Here is a 15,285-nt window from a genome sequence, read left to right as displayed (position 1 = left end):
AGAATTATAGACATGAGCCACTAGTGTCCAGCTTCAAACTTTTTTTTTTTCATTGGTCATGGGGCTTGTAGTCTGGGCCTGGGTGCTGTTCCTGAGCTCTTCAGCTCAAGGCATGTGTTTCTGGTGGTTTATTAGAGTCTCACACTTTCCTGCCTGGGCTGGCTTTGAACTGTGATCCTCAGATCTCTGCCTCCTTAGTAGCTAGGATTACAGGAATGAGCCACCAGCACCCAGCAATGAATATTATGATGCCTTATAGCCCATAAATTGTTTTTTTGTTTTTGTTTTTTTGTCAGTCATGGGGCTTGAACTCTGGGCCTGGGTGCTGCTCCTCAGCTCTTCAGCTCAAGGCGAGTGCTCTACCACTTGAGCCACAGCACCACTTCTAGTTTTCTGATGATTTATTGGAGATAAGATTCTCATGAACTTTCCTGCCTGGCCTGGCTTTGAACTGCAATCCTCAGATCTCAGCCTCCTGAGTAGCTAGGATTACAGGGGTGAGCCACCGGTGCCTGGCTTAAAACCATTTTTTTTTTTTTTTTGAGGCACTTATGCCTTTATCTGGAAGCCTGTCCTCAAAACATCGCACGTTCTCCCTCTCAAGCTATAGCACTGTTGTTATTATTCATGGCCAGAAGTTCTGCATGGAACTCGCGAACACTGCTCTCATTGACCATGAAATGACAAGATTTAAAATGATTTTCATGATGTATTTGTCTTTTATTTACATTACTTTTTTTTTGGCCAGTCCTGGGGCTTGAACTCAGAGCTTGGGCACTGTCCCTGTGCTTTTGCTCAAGGCTAGAGCTCTACCACTTGAGCCACAGCGCCACTTCCAGCCTTTTCTGTTTATGTGGTACTGAGGAATTGAGCCTGGGGCTTCATGCATGCTAGGCAAGCACTCTACCACTAAGCCACTTTCCCAGCCCACAGATAGGCTTTTAAAACATGGATACTAGAGGTATGGTTTGAGATCACCTGCTTAGCCAACACAAGGCCTTCAGTTCATCAAAAGCAAAACACAACCACTATTACCATAAAACCATCCAATGATCAGAAACTCTGGCCATTAGAGACAATAACTGGATAGGTGGAAGGATATAGGTTTTTTGGCTCTGCTGACTGATTTTTTCCTGCAACCTCCTACTAGCAGTGACTTAGGAGAAGAAATACCAAGATAATGGGACCCCCTCACCCTACCCCACCAAAGTAAAAGCAAGGCATATGTGGAAAAGTGGGTGGCATGTCTCTGCAGAATCCAAATTCCTTTGCATTTTGCTTTTTTTGGACACCTTTAAAAAGCCTACCCACAAATGTTCTTTCACCCTGGCTCCCATGTGCCCTTCCAGATTATAAAACTGCCTCAGACAAAGGCCATTTGGTGCCAGTTTAATTAGCTAGTGTTTTTGGAGAATCTCCAGGATCCACACGGCCAGAGACGAGAGCAGAGGCCCAGGGCTCAGGGCAGGATGTTGAGGGAGAGCAGGCTGGATAGGAGGTCAGCAATGGCTGAAGAATCCCTGAGGATGGTTATATTTAAACGGCTTCATCCTGCTTGGACCCCTAGAGAAACAAGAAGAGAGTTAGCAGCTGATACCGTACCTTCCAGACCATAAAATAAATTACAGCTCATTCACACAGGGAATAGTATGTAGTTGTTAGGAGAAAAAAAAGGCAGAGTTCAGGACAACTGTGAGAAAATCAGACCGTGGTACAGGAAGGTGTGACAGTATTTCTGTAAAAATATCTCTATGTGTTTGTAAATGTGTGAACACAAACCTGGAAGGGCCTCACTGCAGTGGACATTTGGGAGATAGGGCAAGTTTTAGATATTGTTCACATATTTAACATCACTTTGTTATTTTAAAAGTATAAAGGAAAAATACTCTCTCTCCTTCTCTTTCTCTCTCTGTGCTAGTACTTGGGCTTGAATTCAGGGCCTGGGTGCTGTCCCTTAGGTTTTTTGCTCAATGCTGGTGCTCTACCACTTGAGCCACAGTTCTAGTTCTGCTTTTTGGTAGTTAAATGGAGATAAGAGTTTCATGGATTTTCCTGCCCAGGCTACTTTTGAACTGCAATCCTCAGATCTCAGCCTCCTTAGTAGCTAGATTACAGCTGTAAGCCTGGCAAAAAAATTCTTTCAAGTTCACTTTGAAGGAGGCAGTAGCCTGGGCCTGACAAGAACCTCACCATCTTCCAAGAGCTGTGGGTTTACACTTTACCTCTCAGTGCCATTTCTATCTTAGTATCCACTTTACTGGGGAAGACATAACCCAGGACCATCAGGTTTCTGCCCAACACTGTATGACCAGGAAAGAACAGTGGCAAATTTGAAATTTGGTCTGATACCAAGGCCCTTGTGCCATAGGAAGGTTGACTCATGGCCAGGTTGGGGAAGACCTGAGTCTGAAGGTCTGAACCTGTGGCACTCAGGTATAAGCAAAACCTCATAGAACACACAGCACACGGAACAGATGGCTAGCAAAAAAAAAAAAAAAGAGTGAAAAGTGTGTGTGTGCTCCTTCCCCATTTCTCTGTATGATATACATTTAATGGTAACAAAGTTAACATATGGTTTTTAGTAAAGGGTGTGTATGTGTGTGTCTGGGGTTTGGGGGGGGGGGGATTGTAAAATGGGGAGAGGGAAGGTTTTGATTACCCACCAATGGCTGAGGGCTTCTCTACCTGCACTGTGCTAGGCACTTTACACCAGCCATTTCTTTTTTTTGGGGGTCCAGTCGTGGGGCCTGAACTCTGGGCCTGGGCAATTTCCCTCAGCTCTTCAGCTCAAGGCTAGTGCTCTACCACTTGAGCCACAGCGCCACTTCTGGCTTTTTTTCTTTTTGCTTATGTGGTGCTGAGGAATTGAACCCAGGGCCTCATGCATGGAAGGCAAGTGCTCTACCACTGAGCCACCTTCCCAGTCTCTACACCAGCCATTTCTATCTCACCTAATTCCATCCTCCCAGGAACACCTGTGATAGGTGGGGTTTTACAGAGGTTACAGTGGAGACCCTTATTACACAGACAGGATTTTTTTTGTTGTTGTTGGTCATGGAGCTTGAACTCTGGGCCTGGGCACTGTCCCTGAGCTCTTCAGATCAAGGTGAGAGTTCTACCTCTTGAGCCACAGAACCACTTCCAGTTTTCTGGTGGTTAATTGGAGTTAAGAGTCTCATAGACTTTGCTGCCTGTTTCTGGCTTTGAACCTTGCTCCTCAGATCTCAGCCTCCTGAGTAGTTAGGATTACAGGTGTGAGCCGCCAGCGCCCAGCTTACAGGGAAGAATCTGAACCTGTTGAGTTCTCTTTCTGGGCCTAAAGCCCTGACTCATATCTATGACCTCATAGGCCACCCAACGCCAGAAAAGCAGAGTCCCCTGGACACAGGTAGGAACAGTGCTGATGGGGAGCCTCAGCTCAACAGTCTTCCACAGGGACTGACCTGTGCCTCAGGTCACTTTTGCCTCACCCTGTGGGTCAGCTGGTGATGAACCTCCCATCCACCAGCTGAGGCAATGATTGCATGTGAGTCACCAAAGAAGCATCTTCCCAGAGTGCTGACGGCCTCTGAACCATTTGTGAAGAGAAAATGATCAGAGGCTGTGCAAAGAATCTCACCCTGGAAACATGCCACAGTGGGCTGAGGTCTCACACAGACCCACAGGGGAGAGCAGCAGCTGCCTGCAGCCAGCTGGATATTGGGAAATATGATGAACCAGGCCAGTGGAGGTGCCCTATAGGGAGAAGGGCTGGAACCAGGGGAGTGTTGGGGGGAGTTGAGGCCCCCTTTATACTGACAGAGAACAAAGAGAGGTAAAAGGAAAAGAAAGGACCTAAGACCAAAGAGAGGGAAAGTAGCCAGAGGTGCTGTGAGCCTAGTTATTCTAAATCCAGTTGTCAGCACCTGTGGGCATATTCTGGTTCCCTGACTTGTGCCAGCAATCACCCCAGAGCTTTATATACATTTTGTGTGTGTGCATGTGTGTGTGTGTGCACACCCATCCTGGGGCTTGAACTCAGGGCCTGAGCACTGTCCCTGAGCTCTTGTGCTTAAGGCTAGTGCTCTACCACTTGAGCCACAACTCCACTTCAAGTCTTTCCAGAGTATCACCAGAATCCCTTCACTTGTCCTACCTGAAGAGCCGTAGACACATCTTCTCCTGGGGAAATTCCTTGGGTCCCTCCACACTGTCATCGTGGCTCTCAGTCTCCAGGTAGACATCCAGTAGCACACACAGCCGCTGCAGCTGGTTGGTCAAGAGCTGGTGGCTAGGCCGGGGGCCACACAGCTCCTTGTAACACACGTTGACCTCGCTCTCCATGGCCTGTACAGTGGGAAAGCCAGTGCCTTCAGCACTCCTTATCTCCATGGCTAGCCACACTGGCTGGGCCTCTGTCACTAGTTGGCCCTGAAGCCACAAGAACTGCACTAGAGCCTAATAGGAATTGGGCCTGTGATGAAGCCAGACTGACTTGATCATCTAAAAGTCTTTCCTTAAAAGGACGGGGTCTTCCTGATTCTCACCATAACTTTCCCTGCTTCAAATGCCCACAGCCCGGAAGATAAGTATGTAAAGAATGGATCTCAACACAGGACCCAAATCAGGAGGCACTAGGGTCAAACATGTGCTTATCAAGCCAGGTGCTGGTGGTTCCCACCTATAATCATATCTACTCAGAAGGCTGAGATCTGAGGATGGAAGTTCAAAGTCAGCCTATGCAGTGAAGTCTGTGAGATTCTTATCTCTAATTAACCATCCAAAAACCAGAAGTGAAGCTGTGGCTCAAAGTGGCAGAGCACTGGCCTCGAACAAAAGAGCTTAGGAAGCAGGGCACTGGTGGCCCATGCCTATAATACTAGCTACTCAGGAGGCTAAGATCTGAGGATTGTGGTTCGAATCTAGCCTGGGCAGGAAAGGCCATGAGACTCATCTCCAATAAACTACTCAGAAAAATCCAAGCTGTGCATCAGTGGCTCATGCCTGTAATCCTAGCTACTCAGGAGGCTGAGATCTGAGGATCTCGGTTCAAAGCCAGCCCAGGCAGGAAAAGTCTGAGAAACTCTTATCTCCAATAAACACTGAGAAAACTGAAAGTGGCGCTGTAGCTCAAGTGGGAAGTGGCGCTGTAGCTCAAGTGGTAGAGTGCTCTCCTTGAGCTGAAGAGCTGAGGGACAGCGCTCAGGCCCAGAGTTCAAGCCCCATGACCAAAAAAAAAAAATTCTCATGGCCATAAGGCTGTTATGAAGTCTTAGATTGCAAATAACCATGCAGGGACCTCACCGTCATCCCATCCCTGCATTCACTTAATGCTTCTGAGTTAATTCATGTTCTCCCAGAAGTCCATGACCACAGTTTCCTGTTTTATAACTAAGGATGGCTGTGGCCCCCGAAGTAGGCAAGTGGGTGACATGGGTCCAGGCCTTTCCTCCACTATACAACACAGGCAGCACTTCCCAAAGTCCTGGCTGGGAACTGCTGCCATGTCCACGCCCTCAGCTGCAGTAATACCCACCTCTCTGGGTGGCTCTCTGCACCCATCACCTCTCCGTGCACCTTACCCGGATGTTGTCATCGTTGCTGTTAGTCTTCTCTCCTTTCCAGTTCAGACAGAGCTGGAAAATGGGTGGGATGGAAGAGTATCCCGGGTTCAGCACCACAGCGGCCTGGAGTTTGGCTGAGAAGAGGGAAAAAATGAAAAACAGTTACCCAGCTTGCCACGTTCTATTTGCTAGTTCTACTTGCTGGCTTCCCTATATCCAGTCCATCTTAGGTTTGTCCACAATTTCAATTTCAAACCTTGAAAGAAGTTTGTCATTTCTATTTTTTCTTTTTTCTTTGGTGCTAGTCTTAGGGCTTTAACTTGGGGACTGGGCGCTGACCCTGAGGCTTTTTGCTCAAGGCTAGTGTTCTATCACTTGAGCCACAGACCCACTTCCAGCTTTTTTGATCTTTTCTGCCCAGGTTGGCTTTGAACAATGATCCTCAGAGCTCAGCCTCCTGAGTAGCTAGGATTACAGGTGTGAGTCACTGGTACCAGGCCCCTAAACTTCTTTTGTTCAAGATTAGCACTCTACCACTTGAGCCACAGATCTACTTCTCAGGGACTTTCCTGCCTGGGATGGCTTTGAACCATGATCCTCAGTTCTCAGCCTCCTGAATAGCTAGGATTATAGGTGTAAGCCACTAGCACCTGACTTTTTGAAGATTTTTTTATTTTTATTTTTCTAGTACTTGCTCTACAAATAAAACTGTTTTCCAGGCCTTTTTGCTTCATTTTTCAAATAGGGTCTCACATTTTTGCCAAAGCTGGGTTGGACCTTGATCCTATTTATACTTCCCACAGAGCTGGGATGACCATACTTGGCTTCATTGGTTGAGATGGGGGAGGCCCTCACTAACTTTTTTTGCCAGGGCTGTCCTTGAACTGAGTAGCTGAAATTATAGATACAAGCCACCGTGCCCTACCTATTTTTCGTTTGTTTTTTTGTTTTTGGGTCCGGTTGTGGGGCCTGAACTCTGGGCCTGGGCGTTGTCCCTCAGCTCTTCAGCTCAAGGCTAGCGCTCTACCACTTGAGCCACAGCGCCACTTCCGGCTTCTTTCTTTTTGCTTATGTGGTGCTGAGGAATCGAACCCAGAGCCTCATGCATTGCAAGGCAAGCGCTCTACCACTGAGCCACCTTCCCAGCCCCCTACCTATTTTTTTAAAAAGGATTTTGGGGATAGTGTCTTGCTATATGGCCGAGGCTGGCCTTAAAGCTCTTGGTCCTGCTGCCTCAGCTCCCTGAGTGCAAGGTTTAAAGGCCTACACCACCATGCCCAGCTTGTTATTTGTTTGCCACTAGGCTAAGAATTGTTTTTTTTAATGTCAAACATGCTTCCTGTTTTCCTCTTTTCAATATTATTATAACATCAGTGTATTAGTTACATCAGATATGTCTTCTCTAATTTCTTTAATTTTAATATATTTTGTTTTGTGAAATCCTTCTAAAAAAACTAACATTTATTGAGTTTTTCTGCATTCTAGGCACTGTGTTTGATCATAATGATTCTGATATGAGTACAATTATCCTCACATCAATTTTGAAGAAACTGACAGAATTTCCCCATTGGACAGCTACAAAGCAGCCATCTGAGTTTACCTGATGGCAGAGCTGTGTTCATATTTGGTTTTTGATTATGGTAACAGCCTTTGCCTATTTCAACAGATTCTCTAGAACTTGTGGTTTGGACATGGTTTGAGGCCCCTTCCCCCAAAAGTTCATGTGCTGGAAACTTAGACCCTCATGTTATAGACCCTTTTAGAGGTGAGATTTGGAGAGAGATAGATAGATCTTAGGGGAGACAATGTCACTATCCTTTGAAGGGACTCTGGTTATTTGCCACAAGAGAAACTTGTTATAACACTAGCAAGCCTGGGGCTGGGAAGGTGGCTCAGTGGTAGAATGCTTGCCTTGTATGCATGAGGCCCTGGGTTCGATTCCTTAGCACCAGCTGGAAGGGGCCGGAAGTGACAGAGTGCTAGCCTTGAGCTGAAGAGCTGAGGGACAGCACAGAGGCCCAGAGTTCAGGCCACATGACCAAAAAAACAACAAAACAAAACCTAACAGAAAAATACTAGCAAGCCTGGCTCCTGACTCTCTCTGGCTTCCTGTCTCACCATCCGATCTCGTCCACACACATTCCTGCTATTGTGATACCATCTGCCAGGAAAGACTCACAGAGACGGATCAGGCTACTTCCAACAACTTTCAACCTCCTAAAGTTCAGGCTAAATGAAGTCTTCCTTATAAGGAACCCTCAGGAATTGTGCTATAGTACTAGAAATGGACTAATATAGAAACATGTATAACCTCCTTGGTTCAGTGGCCATAATAGCAAGCCTGGGGATGGGGCTGTGTGTTAAGATCTTAGAAGGCAGAGCCAGGCTTGCTGAGGCTAGGGTAGGATAACAGCATAACAGCTCAGGCATAGTATCCAGGTGGCTTCAGTAGGAGCCCTGGCAGAGTTGGATTCCAGGGGAGCTTGGACGAATCAACCGCTTCTGATTTCTCTTAAGGAAATGAAGTGCCAGGACTAAGGAGGCAGGTCTTGCAACCCTGTCTTTTATAGTCTGAGAGAACACCCCAGCCTTCAGTGAGGAGGAGGAAGAGAGGTCTAAGGTTTGACAGTAATAAAGCAAGCTCAGCCCAGGTCTGTGATTAAGGCAGAATTTCCTCAGGTATAAAAATGGAATGGTACCCCTATCCCTAAGACTGCTGAGGATTAAATGTGTGATTGTTCAAGTCCTTGATGTTCAGTGGCTCTCACCACTATAGTGTGCTAAGTCCCTGCAGCAGGATTCCAGGACCTTTTACTTTCTCTAGGAAACCCTGATGTATGATTTTTGGTGGTTCCTGTTGAATAGGATCACTGTGACCAGCACAGAAATGACCTACCTGTGCCCCTCTCAATAAGTGCCATGTAGTAGAGATTGGTGTCCCCAGCCAGGCCTGCCTCCACAATGTTCTTGGTAAAATGCAGCTCCTAGAATAGGCATGTAGATGAAGAGTAAGCTATAGACTTCTCTAGTCAAATCCTGGTGCTTTTGGTTGGGTGGGTGAAAGAAGCAGATAGGTGATGTGGTCCTCCGGACAGCAAGGTGGTCTGTCACTCTTCTACCTACCGTGTAATCCTCATGGGCCATCGTCATCCACTTAACTAGACGAGAGACAACCTTGGCAGGAAAGAGGTACTGGCAATCGCTGGTAACAGGCACAATGCCGTGTTCTAAAAGAGAGCCAAACAGGTGGTGTCACAGGTAGCAATCAAGTGCCACAGCTGTGCAATGAGCATCTGCCTGGGGCTTTCTGGAGGGGCTACGGTGGCCCTGCCATCTGTCCAGGAACACCTAGCAGTCAAGACATAGCCAGGTCAACACATGCCAGGAAAACAGGCAATCAACCTGATCTACACCCAGAGCTATGTGTCTATGGCCAGACAGAGCACCAGCATTTATGGTGCTTTATCCTTAAAGCAAATGACAGGCAGCAAAACATAAGCCCTGCAGCCAGAACCAGTGCCAGTGCCTCTGGGGCAGGGACTGTTAATTAGATCAAATAGCTGAGCTGAGTTGGCATAGCTGACCTTGACTAAGGAACTGACCGGTGTTCTGTGTCAGTTCCTCTAGGGAAGAAGAGGAGAACTGCTCTAGGGTCAATTTCTGCTGGCATTTAAATAAACAAACATGCCGACACAGTCAGCTATCTTAGATGACAATCCTCCAATCTTGGGACAAAACAAATTTCAGTAATGGTATTAGGTTCAAAGCCTGACAGACAAGCAAGGTTGCCCCATAGAGACCAATGTCCATGTGCAGGTTGAGGGTCTCCAGATGAGTCCTGGAAATGTTTCCTGAGAGGGACTCAGAGAGACCTGACACCCCTCACATACCTATCCCCACCCTGCAAGTACCTTGCACATGATAAACTAAAAGAAGCCCCATATATCTACCACCTAGGCTAGTGACTCATCACAATCCTAGGTGCAAAGGAGTGAAAAAGGCTCAGCTACCAAGAACTTTACCTCTGTAGCTCTTAGGAGAGGGATGAGGAAATAGATCCTTATATAGCACTATTCCTGGGGCTGAATGTGCAATCCCATCCCATTGCTCTTTCCCCCATGCTGTGCTAGGGGCCTGGCACGAATGAGGCTAAATTCTTGTTGGGTAAACATCAAATCTACAATGAGCTGCCCAGTCAGTGAACCTGTGGCACCCAAGGCTGTGGGGCCTCTCTGGGAGGAGAGGACAGTCCTGATGGCTCTAGGGGGAGCTCAGACCTCTGCCCGCATGGGCCCATAGCTCTTCCCAGTGACACTGGCAACTCCCCTGCTCAGTAAAGCCAGGAATCCCAGGCTTTTTGATTAAAGAGTCCTGAGTGTACAAGGCTGTTGCTTTTGTCCCTTGCTGTATAACTACTAGCTTACCCAGGGATGCAAATTGCTTGTGCAGGGCCAGGCGGGACTGCACTCTGGTCTTCAGCAGTTTCATGGTGGTCTCCATGTGGCTGGCGCTCTGCCAGTGGTCAGCGATCACCGTATGCTGCAAATGACAGGAAGAGAGACACACCTGAGAGCTCACCCTTACTTCCCTTCCTCTAGTACCTTCTTTCTCCTCTCCTTTGCCAGCCTGTACCACCTGGACCACTCACACCCCAAGATAGGTGCAATTTAGGAATGGCAGGATTTATCCACAACAATAGATAAACTACTGAGTCAAACTACTAGGTTCTCAAGAGAAAAGACAGGCTTTTGCTAAAGTACCTGCCCTGCCAGATTCTGCCAGTGGCCTCATTTTTGGCATCCTTACACAAAGGACAGAGGGAAGCAGAGCTCATGGAAGAGTGTAGCACTACAGCAATGACCAAATTACCTTGGTCTAGGAGACTACTACATTCAGAGGGAAAGAAAAAGGTACCTAAACACACATAGGCTGAGTATAGTTCAGTGTCCTGTGTAGACAGAAGGAAGACAGGGCACAGTCCCAAGGGCAGACATTCTGCTAGATCAAGGCCTCGACCAGAGACCATTCTGGAATCTAATTCAGGAGAAGGAGGAGCCACTCAACCAAGGAGACAGGGTTAGTACAAACCTGGGGCTGCTCTTTAGGGAAGTGGAGGCCACCAAGCTTCTGTACCCACAAGTAGGGGTGACCTAAGTCAAGTACATAGTCTCTTAAAGTCAGGATGCTGTGAAAAGACAAAAGTGATTTGATGAATCATTTTTGTTTTGGCTCCCAGATATAGCCCTCCTCCCATCCTGTGCAGATAGGTGTGGCTTGCTGATAGCCAGGCTTCCTGAGAAGCCCCTCCACTTCATGAGCTCCCACTGGAATCTCCCATATTCATTCCTTTCTTTTCCCCTGGCAATCTTTAACTCACATACAAACCTCAACTAAAAAATTTTATAAAACACTTATAATTTTTAAATTTTAGTAAGGGAAGTGGAGCTATGGCTTGAGTGGTAGAGTGCTAGCCTTCAGTGAAAAAGCTCAGGGACAATGCCTAGTACTAGCACAAAGAAAGAAAGAAAGAAAGAAAGAAAGAAAGAAAGAAAGAAAGAAAGAAAGAAAGAAAGAAAGAAAGAAAGAAAGAAAGAAAGAAAAAGTGACTCAGATGTGGTATTGTACACCTGTAATCGCAGCAATCTGGAGGCAGAGGCAGGAAAATGATGAGTTCAAAGCTGGCCTGGGATACATACCCTGCCTCAAAATAGAAACAAACCCTCAAAAATTCATCTTCAGGGAATTAAATGCTATATATTTGTATTGTATCACATGTTTTTCGTCCTCCTTTTTAAAACAATTTTTTTCTTAGTTCTGAGTTCCATCGAGCCAGCTCTCCAGGACTTATCCCATGTTCATGTTCCCAAGCTCTGATTCCTCCCCCTTCCATGTCATCCCTTTGCCTTCTGAGCAAGAAAGGTCATGTATGACTTCCAGCCCCAGGGTCTTCCTGCCTCTGGTCCCTAGCTTCTGGTCCCCCAGAAATACTGAGAAACAGAGGCTGCTGACTCACCCAACTTTATCAAACTGATACTGATTGGCTGGATTTGGAGTTTTCTTTCCATGATCCCCAGGATACAAACAGCTCAGCACCAAGTCAGGCGACAGCAAATCCCTGACAGAGAGAAGAGACTGCAATGAGAATACCTGCCAAGCTCATGTCTCAAGGTGGATATCAGAGGGTAGCAATGTCACCCCATACTGATGAGTGATATCATCCTTTATGGATGCTTCTTGTGGCTGGAACTGCTGTGTGCTTAGAATGCTCTTTTTGTGCTTAAGAGGAGGTCCAGCTGCTAATAGGCTACCCCGAAACCCCTTAGTTTCACCAGCTTCCAAAAACCCATGGGTTACTTTGTAGGAGAAAAGTGTCATGACATAAGCAAATAGAAACAGTGCCAGAAATAACTAATCTAACCAAGTACTGTGCTGAGCATTTTTTTTTTTTTTTTTTGGTCATGGTGCTTGACCTCTGGGCCTGGGCGCTGTCCCTCAGCTCTTCAGCTCAAGGCTAGCGCTCTACCACTTGAGCCACAGCGCCACTTCTAGCTTTTTTTTCTGTTTATGTGGTGCATGCAAGGTAAGCACTCTACCGTTTAGCCACCTTCCCAGCCCTGTACTGAGCATTTCTTTTGGCCAGTCCTAGGGCTTGAACTCAGAGCCTGGGCACTGTCCCTGAGCTTCTCTTCTTCAAGGCTACCACTTGAGCCACAGCACCACTTCTAGCTTTTTGTGTTTATGTGGTACTGAGGAATAGAACCCAGGGCTTCATTCATGCTAGGCCAAGCACTCTACCACTGAGCCACATTCTCAGCCCATGTACTGAGCATTTCTATCTCCTTAAACATTTCTCATTTCTTTGTATGGGGAAACTTTGGACTCCTACGGTTCTACACATAAAATATAATAAACTGTTTTGAATCTCGGTCATCCTCCTGTGCCCTAGAACATCAGTTCTGATTCCTCCTTTGTATTTTGGTACCTGTTACCCATTCCCCACTGCCTTTCCTTCCCCCAGCCTCCTTCCATCTAGAGAGAACATGGGGGAAGCTTTGGTGCTCTATCTTACTTTGACCACATCTCCTGATAACAAAAAGGCCCTCTTCAAATGCTCAGAAAGAGATATTATCACATGCACTGGAGACAAGGTGGCCCAGGGCTATGAGAAGATATAGAGGATGGCCATTAGAGCCATCTAGGATGGCAATTACATAGCTTACGATTAAATGTGACAGAGATGAGATGGGGTAGGAGTTAGTGCGGTAATTTTGTTATTAGAGGTTCTCCAAGGATGGCATCTGAAGCATCTGCTCTAAGTCACAGAGCACTCTCGTCTCAGCATGCCTTCAGGAACTTGACACAAGGACAATTGCAGCTGTGGCTTCTCCCTGTTCTGTCTCACTGAGACTCCTTGAACCCACGGGGCTCTGCCCACTTCACTGCCTCTCACGAACTGGAGAGGCAGTGAAAACATAGATTACCAGCTTTTTATTCAGTGTCTTTGCCTACTGAATTAACAAAAATAAAATAGGCTGGGCACTGGCCACTCTGGAGACAGATCTGAGGATTGTGGTTTGAAAACAGCATGGGCAAGAAAGTCTATAAGACTCTTACCTACAACAAAATACCAAAATCCTAGATGTGGAGATGTGGCTCAAGTGGTAGAGTGCTAGCTTTGAGCAAAAGCAGCTCAGGGGCAGGGCCCTAACCCTGAGTTCAAGCCCCCCAGGTTGGGAAAAAAAATTACAAGGAGTGGTAGAGCCCCTGCCTAGCATACACAAGGTCCTGGGCTTCATTCCCAGTGCCAAAAATAAAATAAATAAATAAAATAAAGCACGAGGGCTGGGAAAGTGGCTTAGTGGTAGAGTGCTTGCCTAGCATACATGAAGACCTGGGTTCAATTCCTCCAAACATATAAACAGAAAAAGCCAGAAGTGGCACTGTGGCTTAAGTGGTAGATGCTATTCTTGAGCAAAAACAAGCTCAGGGATAGTGTGCAGGCTCTGAGTTCAAGCCCCAGGACTGGCAAAACAAACAAACAAACATGGCCGATGATAAACCAACTGTCATTTACCTCTTCTATGCTAAGCTTGCCTCTTCACAAGTGTTCTGGGAGAGGTGATTACAGTGCATGTGAGCAGTATGTCACAAAGCCAGCCAGCAGCCCTTATACAGACCAACCAGTTGGGCACTTGAGCAATGAGCAGCAGAAGGATCAGGACAACATGCTCTTAACCTTACCCAACATGAACAGAAAGCTCTAGCTGAGCAATGTATGGGCTACTCAGAAGCCCTGGGCTCCCTCTGCTGGGAACACAGTCAATTTCATCCAGCATGCCATTGGGTAGTTGGTTAGCTCCCAGGCACAGGCTGTAGAGGCTTCAAGTGGCAGTGGACCTGAAATGCAGGGTCTAAGACCAGAAGACACCTTCCCATCAGGCAGAATGGGAAGGAGTAAGAAGAACACTAGTCCAACAGACACCTGGGGAGGGGTGGGACTCTATTAAGAGGAGGTTAGTTCACCCCCCACTCCCTGTCTATTCTTGCTTCCTCCTACCCCTGGTTTCAGAACAATTACGGCTCTGCTCAGGGCCTTCTGGGAGAGACTGTGACTATCATTACTATACTGATGTTTATCTTCCTCAAAACCCCCAAGCCAGGTACGGTGGCACATGCCTATAACCTCAGCTACTCAAGAAATAGAGGCATGAAGTTTGAGGCCAGTCCAGTCAGTGAGAGCCTATCTCAAAAACAAAGTAAGGACAAAAGGGTAAGGGCAGGTCTCGAGTTGTAGAGTACTTGTCTTGCACTGGAGGTCCTGGTGCAATCTCCACAAAAACAAACCAACAGACCAACAACCCTCCCCCCCACCCCCACAGAGTTTGCCCAACAGTCCTCCTACCACTACTCATTACTAGCACCTAGGAATAGAAAAAGACAAGAGTGGCCTAAATTTGTCAACTTAGTCCTATCTGCCAAGTCTCCTCTCTGCATTCACAAGCTTTCCAGTGGCTTTGGAATCTGGTGGCTGTGCCCTACCCACTCAATCTGACAACCCACTGTTTTTACTCTGTCATCTGTTGTATAGTAAGAAAGCTTTACAAGTGTAAGTGAGAGGGGGCTTTCAAAATCCCAGGGATGTGCTGAGACTCCAAGGCTGGGAGGGCAAGGCAACACAGTAGGCATGGCGGCAGATGTTCTCCAAGGGCAGAACAGAACAGCCCCAGCCTCCCACTGTGCCCCTCCCATGTCCCAAACTGCCCCATACCCTGCACTGATGGGCGTGATCAGCTCTGTGGCAGTTGTCACTTTGGCTTTCACTGTCACAATGTTGAGGTTCATAAGATAGTAGAAGGTCAGGTGGAGCACGCTGTCATCTGGAGAGGAAGGAGGAAAATTGTCACTTGTGAGCCACTCCTATCTTTGAGAAGTCAGTACTACTAAAGAAATGAAACTCAAAGTTGCCTTTATGTCTTGTACTATACAAAAATGCAACAGCAGTAACACTGAAGGAGAAAAAAAGAAGCATCTGCAAAGTCTTTGCTACTTTTCCTTGCACGATATGGTGGCTCATGTCTGTAACGCTAGCTGCTCAGGAGGCTGAGATCTGAGGATCATGGTTCTAGGCCAGTCCCAGCAGGGAAGTTTGTGAGATTCTTATCTCCAATTAATCACTAAAAAGCTGGAAGTGGAGCTGAGGTTCAAGTAGTACAGTCCTAGACTTGAGCAAAAAAGAGCTCAA

The 15,285-nt window shown here is 46.9% G+C and overlaps 1 protein-coding gene across 3 annotated transcripts in view; it reads right to left on the bottom strand.

Moving 5' to 3' along the window:
• Positions 1-1,373: 1,373 nt before the first annotated feature.
• The window catches only part of Thoc5 (THO complex subunit 5), a 34,521-nt gene continuing 20,609 nt past the window's right edge, over positions 1,374-15,285 (bottom strand). For all 3 annotated transcript variants that reach the window (XM_069994577.1, XM_069994576.1, XM_069994578.1), the window contains 9 exons: positions 14,812-14,920; positions 11,557-11,658; positions 10,632-10,728; positions 9,968-10,082; positions 8,667-8,770; positions 8,440-8,527; positions 5,562-5,677; positions 4,136-4,326; positions 1,374-1,563 (listed from right to left, as the gene is read on the bottom strand). In XM_069994577.1, the coding sequence (XP_069850678.1) occupies positions 1,500-1,563; positions 4,136-4,326; positions 5,562-5,677; positions 8,440-8,527; positions 8,667-8,770; positions 9,968-10,082; positions 10,632-10,728; positions 11,557-11,658; positions 14,812-14,920 (986 nt within the window). In that variant the 3' untranslated portion in view covers positions 1,374-1,499. The remainder of the gene's footprint in view (positions 1,564-4,135; positions 4,327-5,561; positions 5,678-8,439; positions 8,528-8,666; positions 8,771-9,967; positions 10,083-10,631; positions 10,729-11,556; positions 11,659-14,811; positions 14,921-15,285) is intronic.

This window comes from Dipodomys merriami, unplaced genomic scaffold, assembly GCF_024711535.1.
Source record: "Dipodomys merriami isolate MVZ:Mamm:240054 unplaced genomic scaffold, mDipMer1.0.p SCAF_45, whole genome shotgun sequence".
NCBI lineage: Eukaryota > Metazoa > Chordata > Mammalia > Rodentia > Heteromyidae > Dipodomys > Dipodomys merriami.
Note: the sequence above shows the minus strand (reverse complement) of the source record. Positions and strands in the feature narration are given on the sequence as shown.